General features: G+C 38.2%; 3 protein-coding genes across 3 annotated transcripts; 1 reads left to right on the forward strand and 2 right to left on the reverse strand.

Annotated features, from left to right (window-relative positions):
- Nucleotides 1-446: 446 nt before the first annotated feature.
- On the forward strand, nt 447-2990 carry LOC141428876 (uncharacterized). The gene is made up of 4 exons (XM_074088920.1): nt 447-690; nt 1610-1733; nt 2369-2395; nt 2798-2990. Exons 1-4 carry the CDS (start codon nt 609-611, stop codon nt 2910-2912), a joined length of 348 nt encoding a protein of 115 aa, XP_073945021.1. The 5' UTR covers nt 447-608; the 3' UTR covers nt 2913-2990.
- Nucleotides 2991-4009: 1019 nt separating this feature from the next.
- LOC141428877 (uncharacterized) lies at nt 4010-7333 on the reverse strand. Its single transcript, XM_074088921.1, has 3 exons — nt 7211-7333; nt 5029-5270; nt 4010-4331 (listed from the first exon to the last, which is right to left on the reverse strand). The coding sequence occupies exons 1-3, from the start codon at nt 7285-7287 to the stop codon at nt 4060-4062; spliced, it is 591 nt and encodes a 196-aa protein (XP_073945022.1). The 5' UTR covers nt 7288-7333; the 3' UTR covers nt 4010-4059.
- A 1222-nt stretch (nt 7334-8555) lies between these two features.
- LOC141428878 (uncharacterized) lies at nt 8556-11440 on the reverse strand. The gene is made up of 3 exons (XM_074088922.1): nt 11308-11440; nt 9978-10214; nt 8556-8736 (listed from the first exon to the last, which is right to left on the reverse strand). The coding sequence occupies exons 1-3, from the start codon at nt 11378-11380 to the stop codon at nt 8582-8584; spliced, it is 465 nt and encodes a 154-aa protein (XP_073945023.1). The 5' UTR covers nt 11381-11440; the 3' UTR covers nt 8556-8581.
- Nucleotides 11441-25885: the final 14445 nt, after the last annotated feature.

The following is a 25885-nucleotide window of genomic DNA, read 5'->3' on the forward strand; positions in this document are numbered from 1 at the left end:
GTTTCGTAGTAGCCCTGCTGGCGCCTACAGTGACTTGACTACAGTTGCTTTTGTCGTAAGCGTTGGCGCCTGACTGATTCACTTTAACGTATGTAATTAATTAACGTGTATAATTAATTAACTACTTAATTAAATTGATCAAGAGGAGTTTTTTAATTTAACTGCTTATAAATTTAAATGTGTTTGAATATCATAATGACTCATGATCAAGTACATCCTCCCCGACTTTGATGTGATTATTTAATGGGCAAATGAACATACCTAATGTTATTCTAAGGATCAGTATTTTTACTCCATGATAATGCCAAGCGTTTAGCTTTAGGTAGGTCACGTGCAGAAGTCTTACACAACCTAGGTACTCAGTAAATCAACACTATTACTCCACAATAGGGCCTTAAGATAAACAATAAATATTTTCCAAACGTCTACTTTTGCCAAAGGAAGTTTGAAAAACTCGAGTAGATTCAAATCGGTTCTACTTTAGGACGGTGAAAAACGTCTCCGATTTATAAAATTATGATTTGTTAAGAGAACTAAATTGTTAGTTAATTAAAATTTTACTTTAAGGATATTTTTAAAGAAAAAAGGTTTATTCGTTAGTGTACAAAATGAGTGAAACAAAGTTAAAGTTGCAGATTGTTTTAATAGTTTTAAGCGTAGTTTGCAAAGGACTTTATTGCATAGACGATAGTAAGTATTTTTTTCATAATGTGCTCTTAATAATAAAATAAGTAATGTATGCTACTTCGTAGAGGCCCAGGAGCGATTCATCTCGTATTTAGTGTGTGACGAAAATTGAATAATATGTCCATTAACTAAAAACTAACTTGTTACTTCATGACCACATACGTCACATTATGTGGCAGTGGGTTCGGTTTTAGTAAATACGGAAAAATTATCGACTGTCGTAACATACCAGTATAATAAGATACGGCGATTGAAACGTGTCTTGACCATAGATACGATAATATCAAGATAGGCTCAAGATACAACACCGGCCCTGAGGTAGAGAGCCAGAGTGCAAGGGGCGTCATTTTCCAGTGCAAAGTAAAGCTATCTAGGCTTTGATGGAATTGAGAGGCCCTAAAGCGGTGTAGACAAACTCGCTCTACCTTCAAGATTCTTGAGCCTATCTTCATATTAAAGTTCGGCAATATTTCGCAGATCGTTAAATAATATTAAATTTAGTATTCATTATATTTTTGCTAACAGTTTTGTTGACTGTACGTACACACATTCTCGCCCAACCTGAATATGTACCTGTATTAAATTTGTAACCAATTTGTCCTCTGGAAGTGGAATAAAAGTGACTTTCAAGATTTGACACGACAAGTTAAATAAAAGCTTATAAAACTACTTTTTGTCACCAAAATGATAAATTTCGCAAATGGACATCTCATTTTGGTGATCAAGAAATTATCGAAAGTGAAAGACCTTTTTGACGTAAATGACGAAAATTATTTTTCGGAAATATTTATTAGGAATCGGCTGTGCGCTAAATCCGCAAACCGAGTTGCTAACTATTACAGAAGCTCTTGTCAACAATTGGCAATAATTGTGCAACATTGCATTTATAATGATTTATAATGATACTAATGATATTTTTCAGATCTGCTATTCACAGTGACGCGTGCGCCGCGCTACTTCGGTATTCTGCAGGATCACCGCGGCCAGCCTCTCTCCGTCGAAGTGTCTGAAGAATACATGGACCAAGACTACATAGCAACTAATAGGTATAGTTGCAATTCTTTTCAGATTTCCAATTTTATAATTATTCCGTGAACTAGATAGTCTAGTAGTTAGCGATGTTTGTTTAAGTTTATTTTTGTCTATATATCTGTTGTCCAGTACACAATGTACAAGCTTTGCTTAAATTATTTATTTATTCATTGCAACCATGGTATTATGAGATGACAATAATTATGTGGTAAAGTGCTACATGGACCCTGCTAGGGCGAAGCATATACCTACGTATCTCTATAGGTAGAGTCTTCAAGATGACGCGTGCCGTGGTTCTTATTACAATGTCATTAATGGCTAATTTTGACAAAATCACGCGTCTTCGTGGATGGCACTAGGTATAACTTCTTAAGCCGAGTTTAGACTTGCAAGAAAAATCGTGCAAGTTGCTTTACATTGCGAGGCCGTAAAGCCAACGACTGTCAATCGAGCGCCGCAATATATTGCAACTTGCACGATTTTTCTTGCAAGTCTTAACTCGGCTTTAGGTAGTAGCAAGGCCGGTTGTTGTAAATTGTTCTACAATAATACTATTTATTTTATCGCAATTTGTATAAAAAATATGGACCAGTGTTTTTTGAAGTGCCCGATGACAGTTATTCCGTAATTCCCCTTTCTTTTGTTTCAGGAAAAGACATAAGATTAATTGGAACAGGTGAGATCGTCGCACATAAAGTGAAACTTTATTTTTCTGAGTAGCACTTATTCTTGTTCTTACTCCCAATTGTCTTACCCAAGTTTAGCGGAAGATTACGCTACATAGCCGATCGGATCAATTTCAACTACACCACATCTTTTTAGTTTAGAAAACACTACAATTAAACTATTTAGTTTGCAGATGTCGTTCGGAACTCGAAACAGAAGATCGGTTTTCTTTTTCTTTCTCATCTGAATCTTCAGGAAAACGAAGAAAACCGACGAATCCCAAGCGACATTTACATTTTAGTTACCTACGCTTAAATATTTTTTTCAAAGGAAATATGAACATCACTAAAAAAAATAACCGTTAGAGTATTTCTCTATTTATATTTATTCATATTTTGTTTATATTTTTCAGAAATCCTTTGGACATGGACGATTTCGAAGACGATGATACGGAGGAAATATTCGATGAAAAGGACAAGGATGTGAAAGTACCCAACAAATTTAATCTACAAGCCGGGCCCGTTTAGATCGCTCAGTTTCTTAGGAAATAAGTTACTTTAAGAGACGAATGTTGTGTGTATGTGAATAAACAGTAGAATAACTTAGATTTTCTTTATCCAAACCACGAACCAATTTGAGTTTTAACTTGCAGTGGCAGTTGTTTGTTTCTTCGATTGTGTGAAGTTATTGAATTCATTGCTTTAAACTACCAAAGTACCAGAGATATTTTAAGCAAAGTAAAGCTATACGTTGTTTGACTAACAAAAATAGGTACAATGATTATTTGGTAGTGATTTTGCTTCCCATCAGGTGACTCTCATGCTCGTTTTCCCCCTCCTATATAATTAAAAAAAAATTAACGTAAAAATCGCCAATGCGACTGTAAACAAAGGAAAAGCCTTAATTTAAATATGATGTTAACGTAATACGCAAGAGACAGTAAACTTAATGTTTCAGTTAGGTATAGGTATGTTATAACTATTTACTAAAGTTTATAAGTTTTATTATTGTTTTGACTGATGTTTGAAAATTTATTTGAAGTATTTCAGTAGATATTTTGACTGAAAGCCTCTTGAAATTTGTCAAACCATCTGCGGAAATAATTGGTCGAATTTTCCGATACAGTGGATAATTAAATCATTTAATAAATATATCATGGGACGTTATTGAATATTAACATCAATTTTAGCATAGCTTGTACTATGGCATTAATGGCATCCTAAATACAAGTTCCGAAATAAATATGTTCTAACGGTTCTAACTAAAGGTTTGTAATACAATACGTTATGTCCCGTAATATCGTGATAGTTTTGTTTTGACGACGGACATAACTCTTCCCGTAAGTGTCGTAATATACGACTATGGGACGTGATGTGAGACTAAGCAACGCTCTTTATTCCTAACTATATATTCCGTACACTAGCATTGTGGTATGGAGACAGGGGAAACCTATTTTTTTAAAAAGGTCGCACCATAAGTTCAGAATAAAAATCCATTCGCAACTGACGACCAAGACTACCTAGGGTGCAGAAGAGAGATTTATCTGCGTGAGGTGTACTAACCAGACTACAATTACTATCAACTGCCGCAATTCAGTCGAAATCATCAAATCAAACGAACAAAATAGAAACAACATAAAAATGTATTAGCAAAAGTAAAAAAATACTTAATATCCTAGTGCGCTTCATCACTGTAGAACTGGTCAATACGCTTCTGGTCCTCGGGGCTCGGTCTTTCTACCGGGAACATGGGCATCCTTGCCATTTCAAGGGACTCCTCAGAATAGTCCGTGGTTTCGTCGGAATACTGGTCAGCTATGTGCTCCTGGTATATTTTCTCGCACTCGGGTGGATGATCACTTTCCAAGGTGCTAGGGTGGTAACCTATAGCTTCTATGGCTCCCAGGGTGAGGTATGGAACTTGGGTTGTCACCTCGAAATGTTTTCCTGTCGGAAGGAGCATTAGATTTAATAAGATACGGCAGGTTTTTTTGTAAAGACTATCATGAAACCCAAGTTAAAAAATTAAAAAAAGTGGTGCAAACAGACGCTAGACGGAATGACTTTTAAAACCTTTAAGCGCAATCTTAAGCGTATTAGTAGGTAGAATTGAATTTATACAAATACAAATAAGAACAAGTACAAAATATTTATTTCTCTTAGTAACTAACTTTACATAATACATGGGTGTACCGTTAAAACTAATTTAGTGCTATGAAAATGAGAGACCAACTGCACTTTTGCTAGCAAGCCTACTTATTTATTTTTGTGTCGCATCGCATGCATCGTAGAATAAGATAATCATTCATAAAACGATTTAGTATTATGTGGTGTGAAAAGTTGATGATAAAAGCTTGTTGAAACTATTTAAATATCGTTGGGTGTATCTATATGGGCCAAGTTACTTGAAGCCATGAATGAATTTGTGTGTAAGTAAATACATTGTGACAGAGCTTAATCTCAAGACGGCGGATATTCTGTTTGCTCATATTGCATTTCGTTTCGACGAGGTTTAAACTCTCTGAGGAACACATTTATGAAAGAAATCTTGGTTTCGTTACAAATAAACAGATGTAATTCGTTTCCGAATCTCTCGGAAAGCGGCAGATTATAAACGGGCTCAGGGGTGTTTCAAAGTTCTTACGATCGATGTGGTCTGGTATGATGACTGTAGCGACTGTTTTGGCCACTTTTTCGTCGTAGTACTCTCCCCAGATGTCGACGGTACCCCCTTCGACCACGTCGGCCCCATGGGGCTTCGGCGAGCAGTCTTCGAAGTGCCGCCGCCCGTCGACGTGGACGTGGGGCTTCTTGGGCGGCGGGATCTCGGTGAGGGGTACGAAGTTCCGTTGCACATTCTTACCGACAGGTTTGATTTTCACTAATCTGTGGGGATACGAATTTTATTTTAATCTGTACAATATAAAAAGAGACTCATCAACATCCAGCCTAAACCTAGACCAAGAAAGCTGATTTTTCCACAGGTTTCGTTTTTAAGACGTAAACAAGGAGTAGGTAAAAAAGGATTTTTCGAAATTCAATCAGTAAAGAGGTGAAAAGAGGGTTGAAGGTTTGTGTGGAAGTCCGTCATTTTTAAAGCTGGAAGCAAAACTTTGTTTTTAATATAATAATTAGAGATAAATAAAAGAACCTACCTATTTTCTAAAATTCTACCCTGACTAGGTGAAGGGCGTTCAAAATTTATACGAATTATGATTAGTTTGCATGCATGGTTATGATGCAGGCGTGGTTATCATTCGAGCGAGAATGAGGGCTATCCCGAATGAATTCGCCGCTAGAGGCGCTAGTGTAGCGTGAGGTCTCCGAAATGTCAAATCTCGGTGAGCTACGCGAATATTTTGCATAACCTGAATTATGGCAATTATGCGTTTGAATGTCTATGTTTTGAGACAGTTTGTCTTTCGAAACTTTTGTTCCGAACAAAACGGGACTATGCTGGATATTTTATGGTACAGGTGTTTTAAATACGATTTTAATCTAAACTTTGTTTTAATGTCCGTAATAACAGACTTTGAAAGCCACACTTAAAAACCTCACGCAACAGTGCGCCATCTAGTGAGACAAAAAACGATAATTACACCCTCACGGTTCCGTACCGGTGTTAGCGGCCACGACACACGATCGCGACATACGACTGCGACCGGGTCGCGCGACTTACTGCTTAGTATAAATTATTAATTGTTACGTGAAGTAAGGAGGGTTACTACGAAATTCCAAAATCGAAGTTTGTATCGCACTGTCCCGCTGATGCTCATGTTTAATACGTGAGTGAGAGGGACGATACGATACGGACTTCGATTTTCGAATTTTGTAGTAGCCACCAAAAGTATACAAGCGATTTAGAAGCGCGACTATGTTGATACTAAGCAGTGGGTCATGCGACCTGGCCCTATACTACGACGTGAAAAATTCGAACTTTGTATCTTGCCGTCCCGCTGACGCTTATATTATTTTATACAAGAGTGAGAGGGACGGTACGATAGGAACTTCGATTTTCGAATTTCGTAGTAGCCCCTCTGGTTGCGGTCGCGTGTCGCGGTCGTCAACATCGGAATAATACCTTTATACTCAAAGGGTCACGCGACTGTGCCACTTCTATTCCTATTACGGTGGGTTTAGACTAAAAGAACATAGAGCTAGAAAAAGAACAAGGGCATTCTAGCAAGCTTTCAACCGAGCTTTCTAAAGACAGAATAACGAAAGAATGCTCTACGTCGGTTTAAACTAAAAAAATATATGGTAGAGTGGGGATAGAATGAGCATTTGCTCGTTAGGTCTAAACCCACTGTTATTCTAGATATTCCTACTTATGATGTTACGTTAAATCATCAACATCTTGCCGAAACAGTTTGTAATTATTTACGGTTTACTACAATTTCTTCAGTCTACCCGTTATCTTAAGGCAAATTTTCATTGGTTATTGGGGCCCGTATGTGGGGTGGGGTGCGGGAGTTTTTTGTTTGTAGCGTGTCATAAATCCGTACGCGGGACTTTTCATAGATCGATGGAAAACTCGTGCGGGATGCGGGAGATTTTTGCTTACGCATGCCGTCTTAAGCTATGCCCGTATACTGTAGGTATATCGATCGAGTTTGCTCAATGATTTTTCATTGGTCCGTATCCCGCATGCTGGGAGTCCCGGCATGTTATGTATCGACCGAAATATCGGCCAATGAAAAATTAGCTTCTACGCCGATAGATGCAAAATATCTGGAGTTCAATAAAGATAATCGAGAACGAGTGCATCCCGTAGAAATTTCTTACTGTTACCCGAAAAATTCACTTCACTGTGTCAAACTACTCACTTGTTTACAAGCACACTCTGCCTGATCTCACAGGTCACATACAAGCAGTGCAACAACAAACACAATATCACTCTCATGGTGATATTTGAAAGCAACCAGCATTATAACCGTGGAACATCTGCGATTCGCTCTTTTAAAGCGTGCTTATCTCGATGAGAGCGAGAATGGCCATTGTTGTTGTACAATCAACAGGTGCAGCGAGTTGTTTTGTTGTATCTTATTTAATAGGCACGATTGTACTGGCAGCTTGAGTGTGGTATGGTTTCAAACCCTATACTACGAAATGCAAAATTCGAACGTTGTATGTTGCCGTCCCGCTAACGTTTATATTATTTGATACGAGAGCGAGAGGGACGGTACGATACGAACAGCGATTCTAGAATTTCGTAGTAGCCCCCCTGGTTATTCAATGAGGGTTTCTTGACAGGCGAAATATCGCTAGATGGCGTTAGTATCGTAATCTCTGTTCGACGATATAGACTTGCTTAGATTGGCTCAATCAGAAAATCTATTCTGAACGTAACACAGTTATATTAAGCTATTTAAGGGGCTGTTTCACCACCCATTGATTAAGTGATTTTACGGATAATGCCGTCTCCGTCTATTCGAACAAAACCAACAGAGACGGCATCACATTTATCCGCCAAATAAGTTTAATCAATGGATAGTGAAACAGAGAATAAGTGTCCTAAAAAAATATAATTTGTTTGGGCATTTCTATCTACCGTTGCACCCTGAGTTTATCTCTCCGATTTCAACAAAAGTTGGGAGGTAGAATTTTTCTTAATATTTTTCGTAACAAAACGGACCCATCCATACAATATTTTGGGGACACATTTGCAGACCCTGTTTTTCCAGCTCGGAATCATGGACTGAGTCTACCTACCAGATTTTGTTGAAATCGGAGAGATAAACTCATGGTACAACGGCAGATATGCCCGTTTATCAGTTAGATTGTCTTTTGTTGATTGATCAAAAAATATGAAGTTATTGCCAGAAGTTTGAAAAAATTCGGGATGGTAGAAAGTATATCAAACTTACAAGGAAAACTATAACGGTTAAGTTTTCTTGAGAATTATTAGTAGTTTAAGAGTAAATAGCAGCCTAAGGTATAAAATACACTTAAACTTGGAATATTCCGTACAAAATACGAAATTCTTAGAAAAATATTACTTAATTTTTTCGTAATGGCTGTGGAACCCTATTTCGGGCGTGTCCGACACGCTCTTGGCCGGTTTTTTAAATTCAGGAATCGGACTACGATACTACAGCCATCTAACGATTTTTCGCCTGCCGAGAAACCCTCATTGGTCAAACCACCCATAGCACCCAAAGGAAAAGATCATTAACTAAACGAAGGGTTTATTAAGCTTAGTAGAATCTGTTCTTCTTCTTTTTGTAGGTGACGGTATCCAGGGTCCAGGTCTGGTTGCCCCCGCAGGAGACCAGGGTGAAACAGCCGCCGTACACGATGGGCGGGTCCGTGTCCGGCACGCAAATGTTGTCTTGGCAGAATGTCGCCGTGCCTGTGTCAAGAAAAAACGAGTTTAATCCTAATTAAAAAAAAAACTTGCTAAAGGTATCCGCTAACTTGCGCAGATGCACGGTTTAGGGCCCGCGTGATGTTTCAATAGAGCAGCAACACGCCTTGCGCAGTGTTGCTCTATTAGATGACATAATGTCATAACCTAACCAATAGAAAGTTGGAAAACCCCCGACATTGTCACTTCAAAGTTCAATATCTCAAAAACGGCCGAACCGATTTTGATAAAACATGCCTAAGAACCATCGCTAAAAAACCAGCTTTCAAATAAAAAAAACCGCATTCAAATCGGTTCACCCGTTTAAGAGACAGACACACATAGCGGTCAAACGTATAACACCCCTCTTTATGCGTCAGGGGTTAAAAACAAGCACGCCCCGTCCGCACCAAGCCGTGCCTGCGCGACTTAGCGGAGGCCCTAATAGGTGGACACTGAAGCGGCCTTGCACAGACCTAAACTATATAGGTAGAGTGAAAATTTGCGAAATTACATTTGAAAGTTACCAAGGATAACCTCGCGAGGAAATCTCCACAAATGCGAAGCTATTCATTGGCGACCGGATGGCCAAGTGGTTAGAGAACCTGACTACAAAGCTTGAGGTCCCGGGTTCGAATCCCGGCCGGGCAGATATTTGTATGAATAATACTAATACGAATGTTTGTTCTCGGGTCTTGGATGTTTATTATTATCTATATAAGTATGTTTATCCGTTGCCTAGTGTACATAGTACGCTTTGCTTAGTGGGACTGGGTCAATTGGTGTCAAGTGTCCCATGATATTTTTATTTATTCAGTGATGAGTGTAAATTTACTGATCCACGCTGGACCCTCGTAAGATCTACAGCGAAAGCTCTCTGAATATAGCCGCCATTCACGGCTTGTGCTCAGCTGTGGTATGGGTGGGATATTATGTATCTGTGATAGATTAATGTGAACATGTTTCTTTGTTTTTTTACCGCTTAAAGTACTCAAAAGATCGCGATAAAATTTGGTAAGGAGATAGTTTGGAGCCTGAGAAGGATGAGATAATTTTTCACAGACGAATCCTTCACAGATGAAGTTGTGGGCCACAGTTAGTGTAATATAAAGTGTACCAAATTTACACAGAATGTCCAAGATTCGAATTTGATAACTAAAGATTATGAACGCGATTGGGAGATGAAGGACGGTCGTGTCTCCTGTTAATGAATGACCTTACATTAGCTGAAACTGGATTTTACTTACCAACATAACCAGGAGGCCGCGCTTGCCTCTTATTTTTGACATAGTCCACCACAGCCTTGGCCAAAGCGTAGAAGTGCTTGCTAGCCTTGTACCGCATCTTGGCTAGGGCGGCGTCGCAGTCACCCTGATCAGCACGGCAGTGGTACACCAGGTTCCTGGTATTAGCTTTCACCATTTCCTCGCGGAGGACTTGGTATTTGCTGTCGGTGTACAGCATTTGGGCGAAGCGGACGTTCACTGTTGGAGTTTGATAGTTAAGAGGATGCCAAGAGACTAACGGATCAAAAAAGTAACATTTGGTAGCATGGTGAACGGTTATGTTGCTCTGACGATGAACCCTGATTGAGTTCGAAACACGTCGGCGTAGTTTGGTGTTGGTGATAGTTCGGTTTGTGTGATGTGTGTGTTCTTACAGTGTCGAGGTGGAGGAACTGCATGAACACGCATTTGTTGCATAGACATCGTAAGGTCGCGGGTGAGCAAAATAATTCCACTTAATCCATACTTACTAATATTATAAATGCGAAAGTGTGTTTGTGTGTTTGTCCGTTTTTCACGCCGTAACGGAGCGACGGATCGACGTGATTTTTGGCATAGAGATAGTTTATGGGCCCGAGAGTGACATAGTCTACTTTTTACCCGGAAAAAACACAGTTCCGAGGGAACAGCGCGCGATAACCGAATACCACGCGGGCGGAGCCGCGGGCAAAAGCTAGTATGTATTATAAATGCGAAAGATTGTAAGTTTTGTTTGTTAGTTTGTTGCCTCTTCAAGTCGAAACCGCTAGACTGATTTTAATGAAATTCAGTATACAGATAGTTTGAGTCCCGTCCCAAAGAAGGACACAGGATAGATTTTATCCCGGAAAATTGCATAGTTCCGTGGGATAGCGGACAACAGACTAGTTGTTTATAGCTCGTTGATATAAAATTAAATAAAAAAAAAAACAAAAAAAATCAAAAATAATAAAAAAAATGATTTTATTTTCAGACAACTAATTTGGTCCATAGCATGTTAGTAACAGTAGTATATCTATACTAACATAGTTCTTAAGTTTCTATTACATTGGTATTCTTTATTAGATAGTATGATGTCGCAAAGACGCAGGAGCAGCGTGCAGCATGTTGAACCTGCCAAGAACAGCACTGTCCTGCCTCTCTGCGACCACCTTTAGGAGACTGTTAGAGCTGCCCCTCATTCTGCGTATCAGTGAAGCGACTTTCTTGATATGGACCTCCGCAAAGTACCGCCTGATTCAATAAATTGTTTTCTTAGTACTAAATAATGACTATACTTAATCATTATGTCAATAAACATAACGTTACTTACATCCAGCCCCCACGAGGTACCCATCCGTCCGTCCTGCATAATATAACACCAAACAAACCAGGATCGCTCTCATCCTACCCACCACTCAACTTCTAATATAAATCTCAAATGCCCAGTTTGGCTACCATGGCCATTTTATCGCCAATTAAAACCTTTACGACTGAGAGTTAATAGCCAAGTTAACAGCCACGTTAAACTAATTGAGAATGCCGTAAGAGTTTGTGTTAAACTCATTTGACAGTTGGATCCGAAGTTTGTTTTGGTTAATACATACATTTGAAATGGCAATTTTCTTCTAAGGACGTTTGGAACTGCAAATAAGAAAAAATCTCTGATAGCTGACTACACTGACTTCGTTCTTTCTGCCGACATGCAGAGGGGCACTCTTAAAACGTCACTTTTTTACGGGCACTTCAGCGCCTCTGTTATGAGATGCTAAAACGAAATTGACATAAATATGTCAAACGTCGACTTGGCAAAGATAAATTAAGCTCAGCTTAGATTTGGAAAAAAATTGTGCAAGTTGTATTACGTTGCTCGTCTCGACTGACCAAGGGACCACCTCAAACTCGTTTGTCGTTTGCTTTACTTACGGCCTCGAGATGTAATGCAACTTGCACAATTTTTCTTCAGGTCTAAACTGGGCTTTATGGACGTTTAGATTGTTGTGTGCGTGCATGTGCATGTGTGTGTTATGTCAAATTTCGTTTCAGGTACACCCGCGAGATGGCGCTTACGCGCTACCATACATGCAAATCTGGCCATAGAGTTGCCACTCTTTTTCTACATAGGTACTATACTCTTTGCCGAGATGTCTGTCGCCACTATATTATGAAGAAAGTGGAAACTTAGGATGAGGCCAAACGAACATAATTTTTCGAGTTATAATAATAATAATACATTTATTTCAAACATATGTCCATAGATGGTTAGTAATATTAAAGATAGATACATGAAGATAGAAAATAGAAGCTAGGTAGATGTTAGTTATTATGAGTCACGTATTTTCGGTCGCGTAATTTCTGCTACATTCGGTTTTATACAATCGTGCCTCACGGCGACGCAAAATGAGTTATACACAAATAGGACTTTTGTATTATTTAAACTAAAATTACGCAACTCACAGCTCAAAAAAATCACGTTTGTTTCGCCTCACCCTTAGATTTGTTTAACTCAAACACATCAAAATGAGGGCTATCGCGATTTCGCCGCTAGAGGCGCTAGTGTATGAGGTCTCCGGTCAAATCTCATAGTTTTTGGGTCAGCTAATTTATAATTAGAATAATTTTGTGAATATTTTGCATATCTGTAAATTATGAAATATTCGGGGCAATAAAGACAGTTTTGTCTTTCGGAAATCCGAACAAACGGGACTATTGTGGCATGCTCGATATTATATGGTATTAAGGTGTATTAAATATGATTTTAATCTAACTTTTTCCACGCCCGTAAGAACCTCACGCAGTCATTAGTGAGACAAACATAGCCCTCATTGGTCAAATTTTGCTGAAATTTGGGGCGGGTAGAAATCATTATCATCACCATTTGTAAGAAAAAGTTTGTTTCTCTTTTGCTGCACAATCTTCGTAATTGAGCAGATTTAATCTACAGGTACATGTACCAAATGGAATAAAGCTCGTATCTAAATTGTCGAATTCACACAAGGTGGGTATTGTTTAAATAAAACCGACCTCTACATTACAATACCAATTTTTTTTTCTTTAATAGTTATAAAATTGCACCAAAAATATATTATTTCAAGTGATAATTATGTAATTTGTTCATTTTTCTTTCAAAACTATGCATTTTCCTATCTCTGAGACCTATCCCAGCAATAACAATGCGGTTCTAAAATGCCTCAGATAGAAGTATTAGCAACAATTAACAATAGCAGCTGTGTTGCCACATCGTGAGTCATGATCGGTACAACGCCAATTAATTATTGCCTTCTGAAAGATAGCTCCCAATTAAATGCAAGATTGTTGCTGGTTCACGCTTCACTTCTTATCACGAACCCTTGACTCGGAGATATTACAGTAGGCTCGGCTTCTCACGCGTGAAGATTTTTAAAGCGCAACGTTTGCTCGGACAACGCCATCTATTTGCAGGTGATTTTAAACGTGTCATCATGAAAACCAAAGTTATTTTAACGTCGTCTTATAACGTTGTTGTTTTAAGTTAAAATTGATTATCACACGGGAATACAATGCTGGGATATTAAGTATCCAATATGTCAATCCAAATCTGTACGCCAAATTTGACATAAATCTGTTCAGCCGTTATTGCGCTATTCACTAACAAACATTCAAATATCTTCACATATTTTCACTTTTTTTTATATCGGCGCCATCGCCATCACTTTTACACATTCACAGATGAAACATTCGTTTTCCCGCCTTTAAGCGCGCAAAACATGGCAACACTGGCTTTCACGTGAACTATTGTCCGCATTACTCGTAATGATCGGTTTTCCTCAACCGAAAGTTTTTTTTTATAGAAATGGGCACGAGTCTGCGTAAGGTCTGGATATAAACATTATGTTACTCAATACGAACCAAATAAGGGCACTACCAAGCACACGTGTCTCGTATTAACTTTATGATCGACTACCATTTTGTATGTATCATATTATTATTTGTTAGTGGCGACGGAAACTTAAATACGTAGATGTCCATTAAAGGCTCCAGAGACCCTTAAGTGTGGCTGCTTGAATCATGGTTAAGTATCCTCTCTATCAACACATGCGTTAGAGGATATACGCTGTCTCGTTCGAATGAATATACTCTACCCTCAAAAATCAAATGTTCCGCCATATTCATCGTGTTTAATTCCGTTGGCGGTTTAACTCAGAGAGTCTTAGTCTTAACACTAGAAGGGAGCATACTTAATAATCACATCTACGAAATGCTTGGAAAAAATGTTTTTCAATTTAGGGATTCGCGCTTAAGCTAGGGGGAGCCTTTTGATAACAAAACATAATGCCACAGCCATAATGACACATAATCGTATAAAAAACTTCAACAACTCAGCGGTGAAGAACAAGTCGTGAGTCTGCGTTTGTATGCGAAAACTGTCATTTGATTGTGATCGAGAGTGTCAGAAAAGTTAGACAATACAGCCTCAGGAGACCCTAATTTTACGCGATTGACAATATGGCTGTGTTCAGATATTTTTAACACCTAGACAGCTTTGATGGAGACTCTATATTTAAAAATAGTTTAACACAGCAATGAATACGATCCACTGCGAAATTTTGAACAACAAATTGGTCGTTTCGAAAAGGACTCGCTAATTGTCGAACAAAATAATACATCACGTTATCAGCTGCTAGGATGGTAGGGTTGGCGACTTTGGATTTGAATACTTACAAGCTGTAAAGGTGCCGGAACCAGAGTGGAGGTAAATGGTTACGTCATTTACCCACATTGGGTGCCGGGGTGCGAAAATCAGCGAACGAATATAATTAAATTATTATACCAATGCTGCCCATATTTTGTTCGTGAAAAAACTTTCATTTTTGTATCTGTGGCTTTTGGGAGTTTTGACATCTGTCAGTCAAGCGCTTGGGCAGTGTCGCTTGGAAACCTGCGTGAGCGTCTGTTATTTAAGCAACATCAAGGCAGCCGTAAGAGTACGCAGAACGCGTCATTGTACTGTAAGCGCATTGCGTTAATAACCCGTTGCGTTTACTTAAACCACGAGCTATAGCTTCAACTTCTTTCCAGTCGCCATTTTTTGACTCTCTTGCTATTGATGCTCATAGGCACATTTTGTATGTTTGCATAGGTTTTAAGTAATAGTCAAGTAATTGCGATGACTGACTGGGAGTTAAGGACACAATACAGACTAGTATCTGGTATTCATAGTTGATAACTGATGACGCTGCTCGGACAATTTTCACACGAGGTGCCTTAGTCGCCTTTTGTTTTCTTGCCCACAGGAAGCCGTATTATGTTTTAAAAGTTGGTAACCCTGTCGAGACGGCACCTTGGCGCCGAACGTAAATAATTAAAGCAACATTCTATTGTTTCAAAGTGGCTGGTGTCAGATAATATTATTTAATAGGTGGTAGCAGTACTGCCACACGTACAGATAACTCTAATTGGTGTTGCTTAACGCTAATAAATGTCAATAAACATCATTTACGAATTTACTAGCTAAGTCAAGATTGAGATATGTGTTGTGCTTTATAATATTGCGAAAAGAACATTATAAGTAAATTAGGTGTAGGTCGTTTTCACCTTTGTTTCTATAGCGTCGAGTTTAACAAATTTTTATAAAAAAAAGGTTAAATAAGTCGCATACCTACATAACACTAGATTAACATTAGCAAATGTCTTCGTAACACTCGATTTCAAATTCAGTGAAAATTTCAAACAATTAAATTAATTGATGCAAATTAGCGCAGAGTTAGACCGAAAAGGAGATGGCTAGACAACTTAGGTAAACGCATATGAAATTAGGTGGCAGGAACATGCTCTCGGTATAAATGAGTGGCAGATAGAAAAGCAAGACTTTGCCTAGCAGTGCCCATAAAATGCCTAGTCAGCTTCATGGCGACTATTCAAAATCTTAATGAATTGCCCGTATCAATATGGTCCATCGAACACGACCCAGTCGGCAAATCCTAACATTATTCTTGGTGTCTACGTCGGAGTTATGACGGACGGGCCGAGGACCGCAGTTGTTGCAGGTGAATTTATGGCCTGAATTCCTATTAAACTTGTAGCCTGTGTTATCCTTTTACCACTGTAAAAAAAGCATCAGTGAACGAAACAGCCTACCAATATACGCCTTATTAACTAACCATAAATGCTAATGTTCGTTTTGAGGGTTGAAGTAATAAGTTTGTAATTGTGGTCGCATTTATAGAGGGTGGTCACGTCTGTAAAATTGTTTTATTAGCGTATTATATTAAGCTGTGAATTGTTTGATGTCGATGGATCTGTTGAGCGTTTGTAATTATAAAATAATTAATTTAAATTTGTGTTTATTTGGATTTTTGTGTTGTAAGAAATCTGTCGACAGGGATGAATGGCAGAAAAAAGAAGAGGCCTATGCCTAGGGTTACCAGATGAAAAATTCAAAAGTCCGGAGAAAAAGCCTGATTCCCGTGTAAAAATCCCGAGAATTTGTCGCAATACCAGATTTTTTGAAATCGTAACGTAACGTTTCTTTTGGACGGGGTGTTCTTTTATATTTTTTATTTTTATAGTAACATATAGATATATTTAGTTAAGGTTTCTTAGGTAAGTTTTCTTTGTCTTCTTATTATTATTATATTATTTATTTTAATTTCATTTTATTTCTGTTTTTATTTCAATGCATTTAATTGAACGAAAAATATTTGTATTGTTACGTTCTTACGTTGTATTAATAAAATCACTTTTAGACAAGGAGCGTTACAGATTATTATTTTAAGTATTGATATTTTTGTGATCCAGGTTGATTTTATTTGTGCAATTGACATAACCAGAGTTGATTTTTTAGTTAATCTCTTTACGAAGATTATTTTTTGATTTTGTTACTTTTTAATAAAAAGATGGAAAAAATCCTTTATTTAATTGAGAATTCTAAAAATCCTGAGATTTCCTGAGATTTCCAAAATCTGGCCGGAATCCTGAGAAGAGTCTCAAAATCCCGAGATCTTAGGACAAATCCTGAGATATGGTAACCCTACCTATGTCCAGCAGGGGGACACTTCAACGGGCTAAAAAATAAAGAAAGCTGTACGTACGACCCTTCGTACGCAACGCAAATATCAATATTTGATATAATACTGATACCTGACGATTTTATGTATCTAGTGTCGATTGTCGAAGCGACTACTGCAATATGAAATCATAGAGGTTCGTACACAGGCACGCATCACCGGCACAACACACGACACGAAACATAAACAACCAATAAATCATTTCCCCTTTTGAAAACCCACTGGAGCTGCCTTCGTGTACCGTCGGCTGTTTCCGCCACCGCTCGTGCCTGCAGTTAATTCGATTGGCGGAAACAATAGTTATAAAATGGCTGCCATCTGCTAATGCGACTACAATGGCGCGATAACCGTCTCACCCCATTAGAGCCGCACGCTTTAGAACACCAGTTTTATTAGAATGGCTTTTATCTATATGTGTTTGAAAAGATAAATGGTAATAAAAGGATTCCATAGTTGGCTGGGTGGTATTTAGCAGTTATTAAGCCCAGTTTTCAGATCTGCAAGAAAAACCTTCAATTGATTAATACTGCTGTGCTCATTGACTACGTTAAACTCGTTTGCTTTAGAAAGAAAGCAATGTATTACAACTTGCACGATTCTTCTTATATCTTTTTATTTCGGAAAAAAATACGAGTGATTCGTTTCACAAAATAAATTAATAATTTAGCCAAATGAATTTTGTTTTGAAACTGTGAACTACCCGTATTTAGGATTAATTTCAGATGATAGGTTAATTTAATGAATATTCTGAAACATTTACAGCTTGAGAACAAAATACATTTGGCCGAATGAAAAATTTGTGAAATTTGTGAAAAAAAAATGTTTTGGGTAGTTAGACATTATTGAACCCATTCTTCTCGCAGATCTAAAGCTGCGTTTCCACCAACAATGCGCGAGGATGTATTGCGAGGAATATGTTTTTCATTAACCAATAGAAAAGCTTCATTTACCTCGCCTCGCTCCGCTCAGCCGTTTCTATCAGAGATGTGCTGTGCGAGGCGGGTGTAGTTAATGTACGACTTGTTAATACATACATACATACATATAATCACGCCTCTTTCCCGTAGGGGTAGGCAGAGACCACTTCTTTCCACTTGCTACGATCCTTACATACTTGTTTCGCTTCGTCCACCATACCCCCATACCATCTCAGCATACCTTTCTCAATTTTTGTCACTACATCTTCTTTCAGACCATGTATCTCAACTTTTGTAAATTATACGTACATACATACATAATTATACATCATACTACAAAGTAACGCCCTATATCAATTACTTGCATATGTACATCGACGACCAAATATCTAAGTGGTAAGTGAATATAAAGCCTAGACTAGAGGTCATAGGTTCGAATCCCGATACGGGTACCCGCTTATATTGATAGTAATGAAGGTTTGTACGTGAGTTACTTGTCCCACATATTACTTACACACAGACACTTGGCCAACAGACAGACACACAGACAGAGCTAATTATTATTAGTTAATTTGATTGCTTAGTAGCGATATCTCTTGTCTGGGTGAACGGTTAGTTCCGAAAGAATGTGACGTCTGTCGACGCAACATAGATGTCGCTAGTGCTGCTGCGTAAGTAGCATAGTAGAAATAAGCAACCTGAGATATGTATGCATAGGAAAAATTCGTGTCTAGATTCCTGTCCAGCAGTGGTGTAGGGGTTATAGCACGCAGCACGGAATGCTGAGGACCTGGGTTCGATTCCCAGTGCTGGTCTCTTTTCTGGTTTTTCTGTGCATCCATGTCTCAGTTTGTATTTTCGATACCTTAACTAAGTGTTTTTAATTCACACTTATTTTAAGCAAAAAAAATTAAATACACCAGTTTTTTATGTCTCTTTTATGCGTCACGTCAATGTTACTCGTTATTGTTGACAATTTTACAATTTCATCTTTAGCAATGACTGTAAAATTAATTTTATGTAAGTAGGTTAGGTACCTATCCACGAAAAATTTTTTTTTCGATTTCTCCAAAGAGTTTAGGTAGTTTCTATCAATGAGCTGATTCGTCTGTCGAAGTTACCGGAAATCAAGAAAAACATGGTATTTAAGAGTGACTATCCGTTACCCATAGTACAAGCTTTGCTTAGTTTGGGACTAGTTCACTCAATTGTACCTTTACGTTTATTTATTTTATTCTATGTAAGTTTGATGGCTCACTTTAGAAGAGCATCAATTGTTATTCCATTAAGGGGCTGTTTCACCATCCATTGATTAGTGTTAACCGACGGTTAAATGTGATGCCGTCTCCGTCTATTCGAACAAAACAAATAGAGACGGCATCACATTTAACCGTCACTTAACACTAATCAGTGGATGGTGAAACAGCCCCTAAGTCTTAGAAATGTTTATGTACTATACGAGTAGTTGCATCAGAGATTCAAGTACTATAATTCCCTTAAATCTTTGTAAGTAGTACATTAATGTTCACTGTGTATTTACGACTGCCGATTCTAGAATGAATCAGTTTTATAGCACACTTCTGGTTTTAATGAAATCTTTGAACGTGGTAGACTTTTATAGTTATGCAGCATCATTTGAAATCACAAAACTAATAATAATGGAAACAGACACTTTTGTTGAATCATGATGCTATAGTATTTTTACGGCTATATCTTTTGATAGGAAATAAAATAAGGACAATTTTAATTGAATTGGCGCGGTAAAGTGGAGATAAAATAACCCGGTCAGTTAAACAACAATTTTCATTTTCGAAACTAGTTTTATCAGCTAACTTTACGAGTTCTTTTGGGTCAAGTTCGACTCACAAGATTTGATTCCAGACAGACAGAGGAGAAACTAGATAAAAAGCTTGGAATTATACAATGTCCTACTTACGTGTTTTTTATCTGAATGTATTAAATCCAATAGTCCTACTTCAACGTTTTATATGAATATATTAAGACCAGCAGACTTGCAACTTGGCAGAGTCTTTTTTTAAAATCCAAAATTATATTTTTATTATTAACGATGCAAAATAATTTAGAAATTTATGAATATAAAAATAAAAATTACATGGGTTACAATACATTACTAAACACTTTTTACAAGGAGAAAAAACAAATACTCGTACCTATTGTTTAATATTTTTATTTGACAAATGAAACTCCATTGGCTCCTGTTTTTCTTTCGAGTACCTACCAAATCTTATTAAATTATGTAGTAGTTTTTTCTAGTCTTTTACATTTAACTTTGTAACTCGTGCAGCTTGACAATGATAGAGATATCTATTTCCAACGGCATCCTCGGCGATCTAAGTCATTTGCCAGTGAGTGAGTGTTAGATTATTGATTATCCATCTAGTGCTTTTGAAGTAGGCGTAACTAAAAGCTGGGCGGGCTGCGGTCTAAAGTAAAAACTAACATTAAGAACCTACTTCACTGAAAAGCTTATCAGCCTAAAATTTAAAAACTTACAATTTGTAGTTTCTGTCGTTTCATATCAGTTCCCGAATGAGTTGGTAGTGGCGATTGGTTTGGCATACTCGGTATGGACAGCCACAAAAATAATGCATCAGTCAAGACCCTTTTTTTTTAAGAAACACGTGGAGGGACCTATCTCGCTGTAATTAACATCAAATAGTTAAATTTACTACCCCTTGGAGCAGTAAAAAACAATTTTCTAAGCCAACACAATCAAAAGATAGGTACAGTTATTAAAAAAAGGTGTTTCCATACAGGTTGTTGTAACCAAAAACCGTACCTAAATATGTACTTCCAGTTGTTCTTGAAACTAGAAATTTGGTAGGTATTAAGTTAGCTCTTGGACAATAAATAAGAAAAGCCTGAAAATCTTTTTTGTTTCTCTCTGTCCATGTCAGTAACCATCTAAAGAGAACCCAAATAGAGTACATTTCGTTTAGGAGAAGGGCTCTGCTAACACTGGACATTGGACACTGGACGTTGCGTGCGTCCAATTCGTACCTGGCCAGTTTTTTTTAATGTACATAACCATGTTGGTTTAAAGTGCCACTTCAGCGTCTGCTCTTGACTCGAGCCACCTCGGCGATGCGATCCCGATCTCTCCCGAATAGATCCGAGCGATTCCAAGCAGGTTCCATGTAAAGGTTTTGAGAAAGTTCCACGAAAGTGGCCGCGCTGAGCAAACAGATGCAAGAACTCTCTGATTCGATAACGCAGGTTGCTCTAGACGCGCTACTATTGGTTGAAACTTGTAATTATTTTTAGGAAATTCCGAATTAAGCTAAGCATCACCTAAGCATACCCGGCTTGTCGTCTTGATAGTGAACTGCACTCCTTGACTAAAGGGTGGCCTTTATCAGTTCGAAATATATCAAACGAAACTGGACTTCAAAACACGTGAGTAAACCTTAAGTAATATAAAAATTTAGTTGATCAAAACAAAAATCAATAAGGTTATGGTAGATTGACTGTTAACAGTTCACTTTCCCTGCCATAAGATGCGCTGGTGGCTCACGACATTTCAGTTGCGACTCTTGCGACCAGCAACAAATATTTTCAAACTCCTTCATTTTGAAGCCACGTTGTCCGATTTATGTGACTCACGGGTGCTCTACACAAAACATTTGTGGTACCCCTAGGTCTCCCATGGCTTCTTGAAGTTGGAAAGCCACATATTGTTGACAGGGAGAGTGTTAACAAATGATGTAATATCTATGGTAGATTCTAGCCAAGTATGCTGAAGCAAAAAGAAAACAGATACGAAGAAAAATCATAAATCAAAGTAAAAAATGGTCTATCTCGGCGTGACCTCAATATATTTAATTTGAATCGTGCCTTGGCCATCTGGTTACAAGGACCATTCGGAAGCAACATTAAATTTTATTGGAACTGCGAATTGGTTTGCAGAAAGTAGATTAAAGTATAATATTGGCTGTTCCTAGTAGCTGATAGACGGTATGTTATTCGCTGACAGATAAATCATGAATGTTGTGATGCAACGTTTAGAGTCTTTCCAGGTAAAACAGTGCCAATTGTAAGTTGTAATGCGAATTACATTTTACTTAAATGCCGAAATGCAAAAGGGTGATGAATTTTAAGGGCGATTAGGGTGATATATATCAGCCATCCAGCATAATTATGTAACCATGTAATGTGTGTAGAAATATCGTTTTTTTTATTGATTTGACTGGATGGAAAACGAGCAAGTGGGTCTCCTGATGGTAAGAGATCACCACCACCCATAGACACCTGCAACACCAGGGGATTCCAGATGCGTTGCCAACCTAGAGGCCTAAGATGGGATGTATACCTGTGCCAGTAATTTCACCGGCTGTCTTACTCTCCACACCGAAACACAACAATGCAAGCACTGCTGCTTCATGGCAGGATTAGCGAGCAAGATGGTGGTAGCAATCCAGGCGGAGCTTGCACAAGGTCCTACCACCTGCCAAAGCCTGCCTGCCTGAGCTTGCCTTCGGAATCCAAAAGCTTAATGGTTACTTGGCCTGAAATGTATATTTCAGTTTTTTATTTTTTTATTTATGGCGGTGGAAGCATTCTACACTTCCACTGAACGTAAATATAGTTATAGTGTTTAGTTTTGTAATTAAGGGACCCCATACATCCCTGTTGTATACTGTAATTTTTAAGTATTTTATTTGTAATAATTATATTTTGAAAAAAAATGACTTTTTGACAAGTTTCTTGCGGCGCATTCTTCTTGGCAATGATGGTCTTTCCGAAAGCGCTGGTAGTTTCAAAAATGACGTGTAAAAGTGCCCATTGCGGCCTATTTACTGAATAAATGATTTGAATTTGAATTTATGAACTTTTCCGACAAAATACGATGACAAACCATAATTCACAATATCATTATTTTTCGCTGTGATCGTGCTAGTATACCAAAGGATGAGACCAGTCGAGTTCTTAAGGTAGGTGCCTCGATATCGAGCCGCGGCCGCACGGTCCGTATCAGATATGAGCTGTTTACATCCCGCCGGGGATTTAAATGTACCGATGTTTGTCTGCGACCCGGGGTCAAGCGGTGCGATGCAATTGAGAGATTCGTGTTCTGCATATTTGTGAGTGGGACAGTTAACTTAGTGAGTATTTTAGTGAACTGTAAACAAGAACAAACGCACATCACTCAGTGGAACAGTTGTAGTGCATAAGGGTTGTGAGTTGTGACACTAAATAATAAAGATTAAATTGGATATGAAAATGTCACTTATTTAATACTAATTGATTGGCAATTCGGGTGATATCGCATTCCTTTTGAGATACGACTTTTCACGATGGAAATACATTATTTGCTTTCTGTAGTGATAGTTGGATAAGTATGTGATGTGATGTGATGTGCGTGCGTGCGAGCGTGCGTGTTTGTGTGTGTGTGTGTGTGTGTGTGTGTGCGTTCGGTCGCGAGTGAGTAAAGGAATTTGTTTATGGTTCACTGATATGGACCTCTGCAAAGTAACGCCTTATAAAAAAAAATTTAGCTATTTCACACGTGCCGGTTGCTGAACAGATTGGGACATGATGTGTCCGTAGTCTCTGCCGGGGTAGAGCGAGGTCGTATCTTCGCGTCCTTTGATCGTCGCGTCGGAAAACCTAAAGCAAGTTTTTTATGGACAAAAAATGAAACTCCCGCGGGATGCCATAAACAAAGTATTCGCAGAGGGAGTCGCGGGCAACGATAAATTATATTTGTAATGTCAAGGAGCTTCGCCCCGAGCTCAAACTGCAATAATGCTGCCATTACCACGTTCACCACGCACGCGCACGCGCAAGTTAGCGGCGCATGAGTTAGGCCACCCCTAAATAAGACATCAAGCAAACACACGGTTTCTTATTGCGTGAAGATAAGCCCTTAAATAGTAAACATTAGTAATATACATTCAAATTTCGGACATCTTGCAAAAACAACGAAATGTGATTGGTCCTCAATTCTTATCAGTCGAGACCTACATACAGAAGAGACGGGTCCGTGAAGAGTTTAAAAAAATATATTTAACTAACTGCAGGGCTACTAGGTACGAAACTCGAAGTCCGTGTCGTGCGGTCCCTCTCGCTCTCGTATTCAATAGTGTAAGTGTCAGAGGGACCGCACGACACGAACTTCGAGTTTCGAGTTTCGTAGGAGCCCTGCTGAATGTGAATTTAAATGGAATGCTAAAACTGGAATGAAAAGCTAATAATAATTTGTTCACACGGAAAACTGAGGCATCAGATGAAATATAATGTGAAAACGCCGTCGTAAGCATTGACACTATTGCTATCAGAGAATGCTGCAACACAGCGTTAACACTTAGGTACATACATTTTCCATACAAGCACATATATAAAAGTACCTACAGCTAGAACGACGATTTGATGACTGGATAGCCAAGTGGTTAGAGAACCTCGCCATGAAGCTTGAATTCCCGAGTTCGATCTTTGGTGGAGGCAGATATTTGTATTCATACAAAGATAATACGAATGTTTGTTCTCGGGTCTTGGACGTTTAAAATGTATTCAAGTATGTATTTATCTATATATGTATGTTTATTCGTCGCCTAGTACCCATAACACAAGCTTTGCGTAATTGGGACTAGGTGAAAATATCTTTATTCAATTTATTTACTTCTAACCGTTACCCGAAACTCCGTCCGTGTAGAATTCAGTTTTCACTATCCTGCGGGAACTAGGTATATACTTTTCTGGGATAAAAACTATCCTATGTCCCAGTGGCGAGGCGTCAGATATTTCCATGGTAAAGCCAAAGCATCGCTTACATCATTCACGAATCCTGAACGTCCAGTTGTCTATTTTTTGTAAATATTGGGCAAGCCTGTGGGAATCGTGTTCTACAGACGCTTCACCACTGCTATGTCCTTACCCGGGACACAAATTATCTGTATACCGAATTTCATTTAAATCGGTTCAGCGGTTTAGATGTGATGAAGTAACAAACAAACAAATAGGTACTTTAACAAACAGACTTACAAACTTTCGCATTTCTAACATTAGTAGGAATTGGGATTCTAGTAATCTTAATTGGGGTAAATTGTTGCATGATATTTAATTTGTAACGGATGAGAGATCGTGTTGTCACCAAACCTACCGTGTGATTCACATAGAATTTATTTACCGTACGTTTTCAAGGAAGACTGGTCTTTACTGATCAGTTCCGTGCGCTACTCCGGTCGAGAAATATGCCCAGAGGCTTAACCGAATGCTATCAAAGTCAACCTTTATTACCATCTCAACAGGAATCAAAGTGCGTTAACCAGAACGAATTATAAATTTGCAAGGACCTTTTACCCCCTTTACCTTTAATGGTAGTTGTAACAAAAATCAAGGTGACATTTAGGCATTAAAGGTTAGCTGAGCAGAGCTGATTATTTGAAAGGTCTATTAAGTTTAAATGAAGACAGTAATATCTAAGGCGTATTATAAAGTTAATAATTATTATCATGGACATATTTGGAAATAATTCCGATCCGCATTGGCGATCCCTTACTTCAAATAGCGCACCTACTGAGTTAAAAATAAAGTTGTGTTAAATACTTGTGATATAAATATCATTTAATAATATTGTAAATCTGTTTAAAAAAATATAAGTACCTCGTTGAGTTTCTTGCCGGATTCTTCTCAGTAGTTCTCAACAGAGGTTTTTCCGAACCGGTGGTAGACTTTTTTGTTACCTATAGCCTAAATTGAATAAAGATATTTTGACTTCTGACTTTGACTTTGAATGATTCCATTTACTTTGCGGCCCATTAAATTACAGGTTTATTTTTGGTAATGTGATTTATGTTTTTGTTAACCCTTTCAGCCCGGCTCACGAGCTTAGTTTTGTGCGATAAGCCGGGCCACTAGAATACTTGTTTCAAATTTTTCAATTTTCAAATCGGCAATTACTTCTGTAGCCGGACACATTGTGTCCCGG

This window comes from Choristoneura fumiferana, chromosome 6 (assembly GCF_025370935.1).
Source record: "Choristoneura fumiferana chromosome 6, NRCan_CFum_1, whole genome shotgun sequence".
NCBI lineage: Eukaryota > Metazoa > Arthropoda > Insecta > Lepidoptera > Tortricidae > Choristoneura > Choristoneura fumiferana.

What these genes read in the sequence shown, in the direction of transcription:
- LOC141428876 (XM_074088920.1), top strand. Translation starts at nt 609, where the DNA reads ATGAGTGAAACAAAGTTAAAGTTGCAGATTGTTTTAATAGTTTTAAGC. An exon ending in GACTACATAGCAACTAATAG is followed by an intron (nt 1,734 to 2,368) that starts GTATAGTTGCAA and finishes CTTTTGTTTCAG; the next exon opens with GAAAAGACATAAGATTAATT. An exon ending in CATAAGATTAATTGGAACAG is followed by an intron (nt 2,396 to 2,797) that starts GTGAGATCGTCG and finishes TATATTTTTCAG; the next exon opens with AAATCCTTTGGACATGGACG.
- LOC141428877 (XM_074088921.1), bottom strand. Translation starts at nt 7,287, where the DNA reads ATGAGAGTGATATTGTGTTTGTTGTTGCACTGCTTGTATGTGACCTGT. An exon ending in CAGAGTGTGCTTGTAAACAA is followed by an intron (nt 5,271 to 7,210) that starts GTGAGTAGTTTG and finishes GTATCCCCACAG; the next exon opens with ATTAGTGAAAATCAAACCTG. An exon ending in CATACCAGACCACATCGATC is followed by an intron (nt 4,332 to 5,028) that starts GTAAGAACTTTG and finishes TCCTTCCGACAG; the next exon opens with GAAAACATTTCGAGGTGACA.
- LOC141428878 (XM_074088922.1), bottom strand. Translation starts at nt 11,380, where the DNA reads ATGAGAGCGATCCTGGTTTGTTTGGTGTTATATTATGCAGGACGGACG. An exon ending in GTACCTCGTGGGGGCTGGAT is followed by an intron (nt 10,215 to 11,307) that starts GTAAGTAACGTT and finishes AAACTCCAACAG; the next exon opens with TGAACGTCCGCTTCGCCCAA. An exon ending in GCGGCCTCCTGGTTATGTTG is followed by an intron (nt 8,737 to 9,977) that starts GTAAGTAAAATC and finishes TTCTTGACACAG; the next exon opens with GCACGGCGACATTCTGCCAA.